General features: G+C 40.4%; 1 protein-coding gene across 2 annotated transcripts; it reads right to left on the bottom strand.

Annotated features, from left to right (window-relative positions):
- Positions 1–1,812: 1,812 nt before the first annotated feature.
- On the bottom strand, positions 1,813–13,870 carry rchy1 (ring finger and CHY zinc finger domain containing 1). Of its 2 annotated transcripts, XM_088994875.1 has the most exons (10): positions 13,757–13,819; positions 13,469–13,516; positions 10,837–10,956; positions 6,654–6,769; positions 6,385–6,463; positions 6,233–6,277; positions 6,077–6,135; positions 5,171–5,200; positions 3,110–3,230; positions 1,813–2,923 (listed from the first exon to the last, which is right to left on the bottom strand). In XM_088994875.1, the coding sequence occupies exons 3-10, from the start codon at positions 10,936–10,938 to the stop codon at positions 2,735–2,737; spliced, it is 741 nt and encodes a 246-aa protein (XP_088851001.1). In that variant the 5' UTR covers positions 10,939–10,956; positions 13,469–13,516; positions 13,757–13,819; the 3' UTR covers positions 1,813–2,734. The 2 variants fall into 2 exon arrangements, with proteins under 2 accessions (XP_088851001.1, XP_088851000.1); XM_088994874.1 differs by lacking the exon at positions 13,469–13,516 and having other exon boundaries at positions 1,814–2,923; positions 13,757–13,870.
- Between the last annotated feature and the right edge of the window lie 259 nt (positions 13,871–14,129).

Genomic DNA, 14,129 nt, shown 5'->3' with positions numbered 1-14,129 from the left:
AGAGTTGGGATGGTTCTTTTTATCTGGCCTGGAGAACATGAAGCCCAGCATCTCCAACCCATTTTGAAATGTGCACTTGTCTGAACATTTTACCCACTTTGCACAAGTCAATTTTAGATCAGCTCAAACCCAGTCTTTCTAAATGACTTTAGAGCTTAAGTTGCATTTTCAGATGCATTGGCAAAGTGTACCGAGATGCCTAATAATGGATTTAAGGTTGCACGGGTTCCTCATTAATTCTTGGTTACACATCTTCCATGCAGTGATTTCTCCACATTTTTCGATCCTTATGGACCGTGGATGATGAAAGAACCTGAATTTCTTGCAATTGTATGTTGAGCGACACTATTCAACTATTTTCACACACAGCTCTGAAAGTTAAACTTCACTCCCATCTTTGTGAGAACGACTGAGGAATTTACGCAACAATAGCATTGTTATTTGTGTTTGTTTTTAGATTTTTAATGTGACGTGTGCAATCGAAGTCACAACAGCAACACTGATTCTGAACAGCTTCTGGGATATGTGGCAAGGTTTGTTATTGTATACTTGGCATGTTTGTGGTGTTTTGGAATTGAGTCATAGAAGGCTCGGCAGGCGGTCCAATAATTAGGCGTCAACCTCACAGTGCACAGGTCCTGGGTTCAATTCCAGCTCCGGCCTTCCTATTTGGAGTTTGCATGGTCTCCCCGTGCCTGCAAGGGTTATCTCTGGGTACTCCGGTTTCCTCCCACATTCCAAAAAACATGTATGCATGGCAGGCTGATTGAACACTCTAAATCAGGGGTGTCAAACTCTGGTCCTCGAGGAGCGCTGTCCTACATGTTTTCCAAGTCTCCCTGTTGCAACGCACCTGATTCAATGGAACAGGCTCAATGGCTGATTTTGACAACACCCCTGCTCTAAATTGTCCCTCGCGGTGAATGTGAGCATGGAAGGTAACCGGGTCAGGCTGGGCCCCACCCATGGGCTGACAAAATTTACACAGCACACAGTTGTTTACCACACCTGAATGCCACAACCAGTAAGCATTGCCTCTGTATATCGATGAGAAGGTTTCTTCAGCCGTCATCTGTACAAAAGTGAAGGTTTCGGACGTTTGTACAGATGACGGCTGAAGAAACCTTCTCATCGATGGACCACTCCTGTACGACTGAGAGCTTACACAGACGTATTGCCTCTGTATAGCAAGTCTGTCTAAGGGCTGATGGATTCTGTCCTTCTCTGCAGCTATTTTTTTTAACAAGAGTGATATGTTACACATTTAAAATGCATTTACATATTTTTACCCCTTTTTACAAACATTGCAGAGCTTTAAGACTACTCCATTCATCCGTCTATCTATTTTCAACACCTCTTATCCTGAAGAGAGTGGGGTTGTTGTAGGATCCTATTCCAGCTGACTTGGGGCAAAAGGCAGACTAGATCATGAACTGGACGCCAGTCAGTCAGTCACAGGGCACAGAGACTAACAACCATACACACCCACATTCACGGCATCACTGAGTGCGAACCAATCCCACACTGCCCACACACAGATGAACCGAGTGTCCCGCTATACCATCAGCGACGCAGGACTGCATTAATCATCCATCCATCCAGGGCAGGGCACACTCACACCTAGGGACAATTTGGTGTGGCCAATCTGCCTGCCATGCATGTTTTTAGAGTGTGGGAGGAAACCGGAGGACCCGGAGAAAGCCCACTCGGGCCCGGGGAGAGCATTCAAGCTCCACACCGGGACGCGAACCAGCGACCTCTGCACTGTGAAGCCAGTGTGCTAACCACTCGACTACCGGGCCACACTGCATTAATCAGACAAATCAAAATACAAGTTTATAATTTATTGAGCCCGTCATCAGGCATTAAAAATATGAAAATAAGTTAGTTACACTTAAGATTGTTGCAGAAAACTTGCTCTTAAAATATACATGTTTTCAATTTAATTCAAAATTGTGTCCCTTTGAGCATAAAATTACTCAATATTTATGTTTAAATTCATAAAAGAAATCAAGTTCATATTTTCTCAATACGGTGATAAAACAATTAGAACAGAACCCCCAAAAAATTAACAGGAAGGGGACAGTGTACAATGTTATGATAGTTATATTAATTTTGTTAATTAGAAAAGTGAAAATAAATTATCTCTTCTTACCAGCAAAGCAGGAGTGCCCAAACCTGGTGCTCGAAGGCCACTGTCCTGCCTGCAAGTTTTCTCTTCTTGCTCCATCACCTGATTCAAGACTTTGAGGACCAGGGAAGGACATATACCAGTATTACACGATAACCAAAAACAGAAAGCAACTGGTACTATACAATGTAAACATTTACTCACAATTTTACAATATCCATTTATTTTTCAATCACATTTAAATTTGGGTCACATGCAATGTTCCCTCAATGCTTGCACATAATCAGCGCACAAGAACATATATGCAGCGCACAAAATAAAATAAAACAAATGCATTACTTAATATCTAATTTTAGAACTGATATAATCTAGTTAATTAGACCAATTATGTATGTATGTGACAGGTGTCCAGCCAATAATGCAGTACAGTTCACGTACACTACGCAGCCAATCGGAGCAGAACGGTGCAAATGTGCCCTGCCCATACATACACATCTGATGTTGCTCACAGTGGTCCTCAGTGTGCTCAGGGAGCTTGTGTGTCTGCTCAGACACATGAAAAATTAGAGGGAACATTGGTCACATGGCTACTGGAGAGGTGACTCATTGATCATGTTGGTTCCCTGCATTTGTCTCTGACTCATTGTCATGATCTGGCTCTGGATGTTGCTGTTGAGGCTGCTGGATAAGACCTCCGTCCTGCGCTGTGTTATAGGAGCCGCAGCCAGTGCACTTCATCCCCAGGACATGGAAAGACACCGTACAGTGGGCTTGACAGTCGTTACACATAATCTTAAACACATGGAAAATAAATAAACAGAAGTATACATTACAAAAATATATCCACCAATCAAATAAATGAATACAAAGAAAAGTTATGCTGTATTTTTGTTCACACTATGAATAATAGTGTGACAAGTTTTTGTACTTGCCGGCCAATTTTTAAACAGTAATTCGTTTAAAACAATTGCCCCGTACTTTAACAGTGGTACCCTGGTATTCAATGGGCATTGGTGACTGGGCAATCTCTTTGTCTATCTCCCGCCAGTGTTCCTCCATGTTCCAGACAGAGTGCATGCAAAGAGGGCAGCGATAAGCACTACAAAGAGCAAAGGGTCATATGTTATACAAAAAGAGAAAGGAAAATAAAAAAAGACTGAGTGCAAAATACTACTAGTGATAGGGCTGAACAGTTTTGGAAACTTATTTTTTTGGATGGGGTAGTCGAGTTGTTAGCACTAATTAGGATGTTGACTTCGAAGTGCAGAGGTCATAGCTTCTGGCTTCCCTGTGTGAAGCCTGCATGTTCTCCCCGTCTTCCGATTTCCTCCCACATTCAAAAAACACACATTGCAGGCTGATTGAACACCCCAAATTATCACAAAGTGTGAGTGTGAGCGTGAATGGTTGTTCATTTCTGTGTGGCCTACGATTGGCTGTCAATCGGTTCAGGTTGTCCCCCGAATACTGCCCGTAGACAACTGGGTTAGGCTCCAGCACCACCGTGACCCTAGTGAGTATTAAGTGGTTTGGAAAATGAATTAATGAATATCTTATCGATACTATTTTCCCTTATAATTGAGATTATTTTTGTCATGGTCCATTTTTCAATAAATACATTGATTACAATATAAGCTGTATTATTTCATTACACAATACTAAGACAAATGAATCATGAATATGAAAAGTTTATCCACTCAAATTTCATGTATAATCTTAATATGTTTGTGACATGCTGTTTGGTATTTGTTAACCATGACATCAAAATTCAGCAACACAGTTGTGATTTGAACTTACAATAAGTATGTACAGTATTACGTTGTAAATAAGTAAAATACTAAAGTACAGAATACAATAATGCAAACAAATCTGGGGCTTTACCACTACCTACATACCACGTGAAACAAGAGGTGCTCAGACACTTCTAGACAGCAGTCATTGAATCGATCCAGTGTTCTTCCACCACGATTTGATTTGGGGCCGCCGACTTCAACGTCAGGACAGCAGAAAAAAATCATTGGCACCGCCCTACCGACCCCTCTTGAGGACTTGCACACTTCAATAACTAAGAATAGGGAACGGAAAATCCTACTGGACCCTTCGATGCAACAAACAAAAAAAACAACTTTAGCTCTGCTTGATACTTTGTCCATTGGCTCACAGTTATCGCTGGGTAGTACCACCACATTACAGTTCACTTACATTACAGAATGCCCTTCCATACTTAATAGCCATGTCCTTGTTTATGATGACACAAGTGCAGCTCGTTCTACCAGAGAGAAATTCCTTGTTTGTTCTACATACTTACAATAAAGATGAATCTGATGAAACATGACATGTAATTGTCAACTACACTTCTTACCTTATCATTATAGACTGATAAATGAATAAACTATCCATCCATCCGTTTTCCAATCCACTTGATATATTTCTCTTTCAATGGAAACGTGCTCATAGGGATCACAGTTCAGGGCATCTCAGATTAAATGAAAAGTACCTTTGTATTGGATTCACTAATGAAAATTATGGACCAATTTATCCTTTTAACATTTATTTGACAGCTTGACAATTTTGTATGATGCTGCCATTTTCAAAAGATTTCATTCGAAAATGTAACCACTTATTTTTGTTTTGTTTCATGAAGGCAAGTCTGACACCACCATAGTGAATAATTTGGTTGTGAGAGGGGCAATGACTTTGAAAAAATTCACAGCAAACAATCCCACCAAACATGTTTTTCAGAGGCATCTATCACAACCAATACTTGCATTTTTGATGCATGACACATGCCAGACACCTTCGGAGTCTCACACTATACACTTTTTTCTTTTATTTAACCTCACTAGATAAAGAAGAGCATGTTAGTGGGCCGGTGTTACAGTTTTGTCTTCTATCCATCTGATCCCCCATTCAGTAATGACCACTAAATTGTAGTTTTTGTGATTATTAAATCAAAATTCCAATCAATGGTTCAGCCCTATCTTGTACTTAAAAAAATAATAAAACATACAAGGTTATTGCAGTGCAGTACGTACACACCTTGTTCTAACCATGTCATCAAAACAGCTCCTGCAAGAGAAAATGTTATTTTGTAGCTTCAAGTCACAAGTGGTCTTCAATGATGCTTAAAGGACAACCGACGTCTCCGGACAAGTTGTGTCCATAATGTGTAAAATGACATCTACTGGGCGTATTTTAATAAGATTCCACCGCATATAGCTATATTTTATGTTTTAAGACTCGCGCTGAACATTCAGGAAGTCTTGTTTTTGAGTTGGTGATGAGTCCGTACGTGACGTCAGAAAAGGACCGCCTCCTCACCGTAAAAAAGACGCATTGTAGCATCTTTCCATCACGTCACACTTACACCCAAAAACCGCCAGCAGAGGGAGGCAAACTCCATGGAAGGAATGTATCAGTCTGTGGAAACGGGCTGATTCATTCCTCACCGGAGCTGGTCGGCATTTTTCTGCTTCTTTTTGGGTGAGACATTCCCCCCCGCCCGTTTGCCTCAAACTGGCCCAAATAAATTCTTTAATCGATTGCAAACATGTATGCTTTGCTCATCAGGACTATTTGAATCATATTCATAACTGGATGTGTAACAAGAAAGCATATTCTCTGAATCTGAAACCATTGTTTTGATTCACAAGCAATGCAAGACGTCTTGGCGTGACGTCACGAAATGGGGGCGGGACTTTCTGAAAATGCCCAATTCGCAGCTACATTTTTTGCAGATTTTGTAAACTTTAAGTCATTTTTATTGGTGTTTTGCATTTGACTAAAAAAATTAGCCTGCGTGTTTTGGGTATTTTAGATGCTATAAAACGTTTTTCTGGTGTCAGTTAAAAAACAAAAAAGTGACGTCAGTTGTACTTTAAAGAAAGAATTAATTATGAAAACAGAGCAGAAATTGAAATCGAAGTGTCACTCCAAGTGTTTTACTTATGAAGAAGGTGACCACAGGGAAGAACGTGCGCTCCAATTCGAGAAGTGTGGATATCCTGTTGATGCACATAAAATATTATTTCTGTAACTATCCATTAATTCACATGTCCAGCATTACTTTATTTACTATACCCACTATATATATTTCTTTACCTCCATACACACCGGACAGTTCTGTCGGGAAACATTCTCAACACACTGGAATACAGAAATGGCGAGGAAAAAAAATCCTGAATATGCATTTCCTCATCACCAAAAGACATGATTTATTTAAATTGTTCAAGAAGATGCACGCTGATAATCACTTTGTGCTTCCCCCGCAGGTCCTGCGCTAAACATAAGTTGCACTTGTCACAATGGAAATACTTCTCTCTTGGTCCGATCCTAAAGTGATCAAAAGTGAGTAAATTCCACAGATCATCAAAAAGTAGCCATGAACACATGAACTCCCAACCAGTGTGTTGAGGCACATTAGTATCTCGCGATAGCTTAAAAAGTGTTCGAAATAATGAAACTTGGTTCATCTTATATTGGATGCTAGAACACAGATTAAACATTTTTTGTAATGACTCACCTACATATGCCACAAGGATGACAATGGTACTGTTTCTTATCCTTGTCAAACAAGTGACAAATGTCACAGTAATACTCTCCAAACTTCACATGACACTGTTGGCATGCCTGTTGTGCCTAGCAAAAGGTGAGAGAGTGGGTTTTAGACAATGCTCTTAAAGGACAACCGACATCACTTTTTTGTTTCCTAACTGACATCAGAAAAACGTTTTATAGCATCTGAAATACCCAAAACACGCAGGCTGATGTTTTTAGTCAAATGCAAAACACCAATAAAAATGACTTCAAGTGTCCCAAAACTACTTCAAAATGACTTCAGAAAGTTTCAGTTTCAGAAGGTCCCGCCCCCTTGTTCGTGACATCATGCCAGGACGTCTTGCCTTGCTCGAGAATCAAAACAATGGCTTCTGATTCAGAGAATATGCTTTCTTGTTACTCATCCAGTTTTGAATATGATTCAAATAGTTCTGAAGAGGAAAGCATAAATGTTTGCAATTCATTGAAGAAGTCCTTCCGTATCAATTCGAGCCATCTGGACTCCAATGTAGCGCCGATAAAATGCACAAGGTGGCGCACAAGCTCCGTTGGAAATGGCCGATTTGTCCGCTGGGAATTTGTGTCAACTAGTATCTGATGGCGTCAGTTGTCCTTTAAAGGACAACCGACGTCTTCAGGGTGCCAGTGGAAAATGGACTACTGTTGGTCGAAGGAGAGGAGGGAGGTGTGCCCGGAGGAAAAGAGAGAAATGGAATGCCAAGAGTATAGAACTAAGAGTAGGAACTTTGAATGTAGGAACAATGACAGGTAAAGGTAGAGAGTTGGTTGACATGATGCAGAGAAGGAAGGTAGACATACTGTGTGTCCAGGAGACCAGGTGGAAAGGGAGTAAGGCTCGAAGCTTAGGGTCAGGGTTTAAGTTGTTCTATCATGGTGAAGACAGAAAGAGAAATGGAGTTGGGGGTTATCTTAAAAGAGGAGTTTGTTAGGAATGTCTTAGAAGTAAAAAGAGTGTCAGATAGAATGATGAGTCTGAAGCTAGAAATTGAAGGTGTGATGTTCAATGTTGTTTGTGGGTATGCCCCACAAGTAGGATGTGAGCTGGTGGAGAAGGAGACATTTTGGTTGGACTTTGATGAAGTCATACAGAACATCCCGAGAAGTGAGACGGTTGTAATTGGTGGAGACTTCACTGGACATGTTGGCGCAGGAAACAAAGATGATGAGGAGGTGATGGGCAGGTTTGGACTCCAGATGAGGAACGCCGAAGGACAGATGGTGGTTGACTTTGCTAAGAGAATGGAAATGGCTATTGTGAATACTTTCTTTCAGAAGAGACAGGAACATCGGGTGACCTACAAGAGTGGAGGCAGAAGTACACAGGTAGACTACATTTTGTGTCAACGACGCCATCTAAAGGAAATCAGTGACTGCAAAGTAGTGGTTGGTGAGAGTGTAGCCAGACAGCATAGGTTGATGGTGTGTAGGATGACGCTGGCAGTGAGGAAGATGAAGAACCCAAAGGCTGAAGTGAGGACAAAATGGTGGATGTTGAAAAAGAAAGAGTGTTGCATCACATTTAGGAAGGAGGTAAGACAAGCACTGGAAGACAAGACAGCGAACATAATCAGAGACACAGGTCGGAAAGTACTTGGTGTATCGAGTGGAAGAAAGGTAGATAAGGAGACTTGGTGGTGGAATGGGGAGGTGCAGGAGTGTATACAGAGAAAGAGGTTAGCAAAGAAGAAGTGGGACACTGAAAGGACGGACGAGAGTAGACAGCAGTACAAGGAGATGCAGCGCACGGTTAAAGTAAAGATGGCAAAGGCCAAACAAGAGGCCTATGATGACTTGTATGCTCGGCTGGAAAGCAAGGAAGGTGAGACTGATCTTTACAGGCTGGCGAGACAGAGAGACAAAGATGGTAAGGACTTGCAGCAGGTTCGGGTGATTAAGGATAGAGATGGCAATGTATTAACAGGTGCCAGTAGTGTGATGGCAAGATGGAAAGAGTACTTTGAAGAATTGATGAATGAGGAAAATGAGAAGGAACAAAGAGTAGAAGACGGGACTGCTGTGGACCAAGACGGAGCAAACATTAGCAAGGATGAAGTGAGGAGGGCGCTGAAGAGGATGAAGGGGGGAAAGGCACTCGGGCCTGATGATTTACCAATCGAGGTATGGAAGTGTCTTGGAGAGGTGGCGGTGGTGTTCCTGACCGGGTTATTCAACAAGATCTTAGATGGTGAACAGATGCCTGAAGAATGGAGACGAAGTGTACTCGTGCCCATTTTTAAGAACAAGGGAGATGTGCAGAGTTGTACTAACTACAGAGGAATAAAGTTGATGAGCCATACAATGAAACTCTGGCAAAGAGTAGTTGAAGCGAGACTAAGAGCAGAAGTGAACATTTGTGAGCAGCAGTATGGCTTCATGCCAAAAAAAGAGTACGACAGATGCAGTGTTTGCTTTAAGAATGCTAATAGAGAAGTACAGAGAAGGTCAGAAGGAATTGCATTGTGTCCTTGTAGATCTGGAGAAAGCGTACGACAGCGTGCCCAGAGAAGAGCTGTGGCATTGCATGAGGAAGTCTGGAGTGACTGAAAAGTATGTCAGAGCGGTGCAAGACACGTATCATGACTGTAAGACGGTTGTGAGATGTGCTGTCGGTGTGACTGAGGAATTCAAGGTGGAGGTGGGACTCCACCAGGGGTCAGCTCTGAGCCCCTTGCTATGGTGATGGACAGGCTGACAGATGATGTTAGACAAGAATCTCCTTGGACCATGATGTTTGCAGATGACATTGTGATCTATAGCGAGAACGGGGAACAGGTGGCGGAGAAACTAGAGATGTGGAGATATGCCCTGGAAAGGAGAGGAATGAATATCAGTTGCAGCAAGACAGAATATATGTGTGTCAATGAGAGGGATCCCAGTGCAAGAGTGATGCTACAGGGAGAAGAGATAAAGAAGGTGGAGGATTTTAAGTATTTGGGGTCAACTGTCCAGAGCAATGGAGAGTGTGGAAAAGAGGTGAAGAAGCGTGTCCAGGCAGGCTGGAGCGGCTGGAGAAAAATGTCAGGTGTGATGTGTGATAGAAGGCTTTCAGCTAGGATGAAAGGACAAGTGTATAAAACAGTGGTGAGACCAGCCATGATGTTTGGACTGGAGACAGTGCCACTGAAGAAAAGACAGGAAGCAGAGCTGGAGGTAGCAGAGCTGAAGATGTTGAGGTTTTCTTTGGGAGTGACCAGGTTGGATAGAATCAGGAATGAGTACATTAGAGGGACAACTCATATCAGAGGCTTTGAAGAGAAAGTCAGAGAGCCCAGACTGAGATGGTTTGGACATGTCCAGAGGAGAGAGAGTGACTATATCGGGAGAAGGAGGCTGAGCCTTGAACTGCCAGGCAGGAGACCGAGAGGAAGACCGAAGAGGAGGTTTATGGATGTGGTCAAAGAGGACATGAAGGTAGCTGGTGTGAGAGAAGAGGATGCATAAAACCGGGATAGATGGAGGACATTGATTCGCTGTGGCGACCCCTGAAGGGAAAAGCCGAAAGGAAAAGAAGAAGACTGGACGAAACGCCGCTTGAGCGCCATCTTGTGCATTTTCTGGGCTGCTACATCGGAGTCCAGATCTCCTTCACCGGTTTCATTGCTTGCAGATGGCTCGAATTCATACGGAAGGACTTCTTTAATCGATTGCAAACATGTATGCTTTGCTCATCAGGACTATTTGAATCATATTCATAACTGGATGTGTAACAAGAAAGCATATTCTCCGAATCTGAAGCCATTGTTTTGATTCATAAGCAATGCAAGACGTCTTGGCGTGACGTCACGAAATGGGGGTGGGACTTTCTGAAAATGCCCAATTCGCAGGTCAATTTTTTGCAGATTTTGGACACTTTGTCATTTTTATTGGTGTTTTGCATTTGACTAAAAATATCATACTGCATGTTTTGGGTATTTTAGATGCTATAAAACGTTTTTCTGGTGTCAGTTAAAAAACAAAAAAGTGACGTCGGTTGTCCTTTAAGAAATGCAATGAACAATAAACGAATGTATGTTCAACAAACGATACCTCATTTTCAAGGCTTGTCAATTTTGGCATCAACAATTAAAAATAAAATCCAACTAATGTGGTACATTTTAACAAGAATGTGCGAAAAAAATGCTACTTACCTGTTGTAATGTTTGGCACTCAGAACATTGCACCTCTTCCACTTTAAATCGGTCCATTTGGTGGTTCTCCCCTGCATCATGGCACAACCTACATACATACATTTTACCACAGCAAGGTGCCTAGATGACAAAAATATGTTTTACTATTATAAGCATTTAGTAGTTAGTAAATTATAATTATTACCTACCTCCCTTAAAAAAATATTTTTTTCAACAATGTGATTAAATAAGTTCAAGCTTGTAACGTACATAAGAATATAGTACTTGGTTGGAATGTAATGTTTGAAAAACAACCAAAACAGAACAACGGAGTTTGTTTCACCAAATCTCTCCCAACTTTCCCGACTGAGTTCTGAGCACGCCTGCATAGAGCAATAGGATGCTTTCGAAAAAGCAGTGAGGTGTATGTATGTACCTGTCTTACACCATGTGTGAAACATTTAACTTTACTGCTCAATACGAACACACTATTCTCAAGAGCTGTCAAAACAAAGTGACTTTCCATTTCCCATGGCAGTTTTTACATTGGATCCCTTCCGATGTAACCGAGCCCTTCTTATCTGGAATTAGCACCGCCATTGGCTGTGATTACATCTGTAACATATTACCTTTTACATTGTATGGCATTTGACCCTTTGCACCATGTCCAATCGCTTATAGTAATACAATACAATAACCTGCTTTTAGTGACCTACGTAACAAGCAAATGAGCGTCACACCATTTTTGTCAGTTAATTTTAGCAATGGGCTGAGACACTGATCACCGTTTATCTATAATACTGTCATATAATACAATAATTATATCACACATATTAATCTGACCAAACATCCAGATGGACAAATAGTTGAGCAGTAAAGGAGTTCCCTGTCTTTCACATGCTAAAATGTATGTGTTAGCCATTTACTGCACCAAGACTTTTTTTCTCTTTTAGTGTGAAATATTAGATGGTATTTGAATGGACCTTGCATGTTGCAGACTACGAGAGATGTCAATGTACAATATGTTCCCATTATGATTCTATTAGTTTGAATTACAAAGTGTGAGTGTATTACAAATGATAATATGAATATTTTATTTGTGCAGTTCATGAAAGCCATCATTGATAAAGCAAGGTAGATGTCTGTTAATGTGACACGTTTACATACAGGGTTATTTAGCTAATTATTTCGAGATTTTATCCCGAAAAACATTTTGTTTTAGCAGTCTCACAGATGGACAAAGGACTGGAGTGTCTTAGCTCTATGTACTGGCTGAAGAAACACTGAATTGCGTTGTGCGACTTGAAACATTCTTAGCAGCACACATTAAAAAAAGGGACCATATTGGGTGTATTATTAAGCCCTGATTTTTATTACCTTTATTTTAACCAACAATACTGCCCCTAGGTTTTTTGCTATAATTGATATGTCCATTTCCCGTTCAAACTGATGGATGAGGCAGGAAGGGTGGCAGGGAGCATCGATTAAAGTGTGCTTTCCTATCCTTTATTTTATTTGCAGAATAATATGATTAGACTAGGAAACAAATAGACCACAATTTAAATTAAAAACCAACATTTGGATTGCTATTTTCATTATTTTTGTTTTGCAAAATTTTGGTTTAAAATATTTGAGCATTACTTAAAACGGTTCTCAATAACAAGTTGATAATTCGGGATGGGCCTAAATTAAATACCTTTATTTATTTCATATTTTTGTACAACACTTTTTAATGACTAGCAGTATCGATAAAAAAGAAACAATGTTTTATATGCTGTAACACTACTTGTAGGTACGCTACAGTAACCTAAATTCCACCACGATTGTTTCTGTCCAGTGAACCGAGCGCACTCTGTACTCGCAGTCGTATATCATTGCATTTTTGTGAAGTACGTAATCGTTTTTCATGGGATTTTACAATCTATGAGGTTTATTATGACATATTACATGTTTCCCTCCATGCTGGTTCTTGAAATTTCCAAATACGACAACAAGAAACGGGGGAAGGGGGGGTGATTGAAGTTTATACCCTTTTTGCAAACACTGCTAAAGGTGAGTACATTGTATTTTTATAACTCATAGAAGTGGTAGAATATATATTTTCCCAATGTTGCCAAGTTTCAATTAAAAAGAAGCATGAGCATATATATTTCTAGAGCTCGCAATTTCCTTTCCTAGTATTCAGTGACAGTCATTTTTGATTTCTGACGAAAATCTGCCTGCATTCGATCGTTGATACTTGCTAATTTATATTTTAAATCTTTTCTGGTGTTCTCTGTTCTTGTTTAGATTTTCCAAAGCTTTCCAATGGTACCTTACTCGTTAAGATCTGCCAAAAATTAAGAAAGTTATGATAGTTTAAACTGTAATAAAGAACTCGGTCACAGATTTTCATTTTGTAACTGTAATTACAGGCAGAAAATCCCCTCATATTTCGAAAATTGAAAAAAAAATCCATTATTGTCTTATTATTTGTCATAGAACAATAATTTATACATCATTTGACAGCTATTTAAGTGCACTTCAACATGGTATTAGAACATGGGTGATGAATTATTGTTGAAAAATGTTGTCACATCCCTACTACTTTTGTGTGAACTTTGTGAAAACGAATGCAACATCGGTGATTTACTAGCCATGAATCTTCGCTTACCTCACCGATTATTTTTTCCCGTAATTGACAATATCACACGGTTGGAACCTAAAATAAAATGTTACATAACTGAATAAGAAGCACTTGCAATTTCAGAAACGTTACGACGACAATGCACCTGAAAGTACTGATCAAGTGTCTCTTATTATTTTTACAGACCTGCATAAAGCAGCAAGCGTCGGGCTAGCAAGATTCCCCGTTTGCACAAGTCAACACAAATAACAATTGTACCGGGGTGCATTTGTATATTTTATGTTCGAGGGGGCGTTACGCAAAACAATAACTTACTTTTAATAAGCAGCTCCTCGCATAATGTTCACAACCTACACGCGCCGCCATGTTCACTGCCAATTTCTTCTTCGTCTCTGGTGTATCCGACTACTTTCTAACTATACTGCCGACCCTGGGATCCAAACCGCTAGTGCCCGACTCATTCATTACAGTACCTGTACTCAAGACTCACGCCCCCAATGGGCGAGTCGGCGTAATAAACAATCTAAATGGATTTTACAAAACAACAAACATAAAAATAATTAAAAGACGAATCTGCAGTGTTAATTGTTGGTTCACGTCAATGGGTGTTGCAGTGAGGAATACAACCAATCTAAAGTGGCCGGAAAACAATTTTGTAATCCAAGTTATCGGTTTGAATTTAATGACA

This window comes from Hippocampus bargibanti, linkage group LG04, assembly GCF_051943395.1.
Source record: "Hippocampus bargibanti isolate YZ-2025 linkage group LG04, ASM5194339v1, whole genome shotgun sequence".
Taxonomy (NCBI): Eukaryota; Metazoa; Chordata; class Actinopteri; order Syngnathiformes; family Syngnathidae; genus Hippocampus; species Hippocampus bargibanti.
The sequence above is the reverse complement of the archived record's forward strand: the minus strand, read 5'-3'. Positions and strand labels throughout refer to the sequence as shown.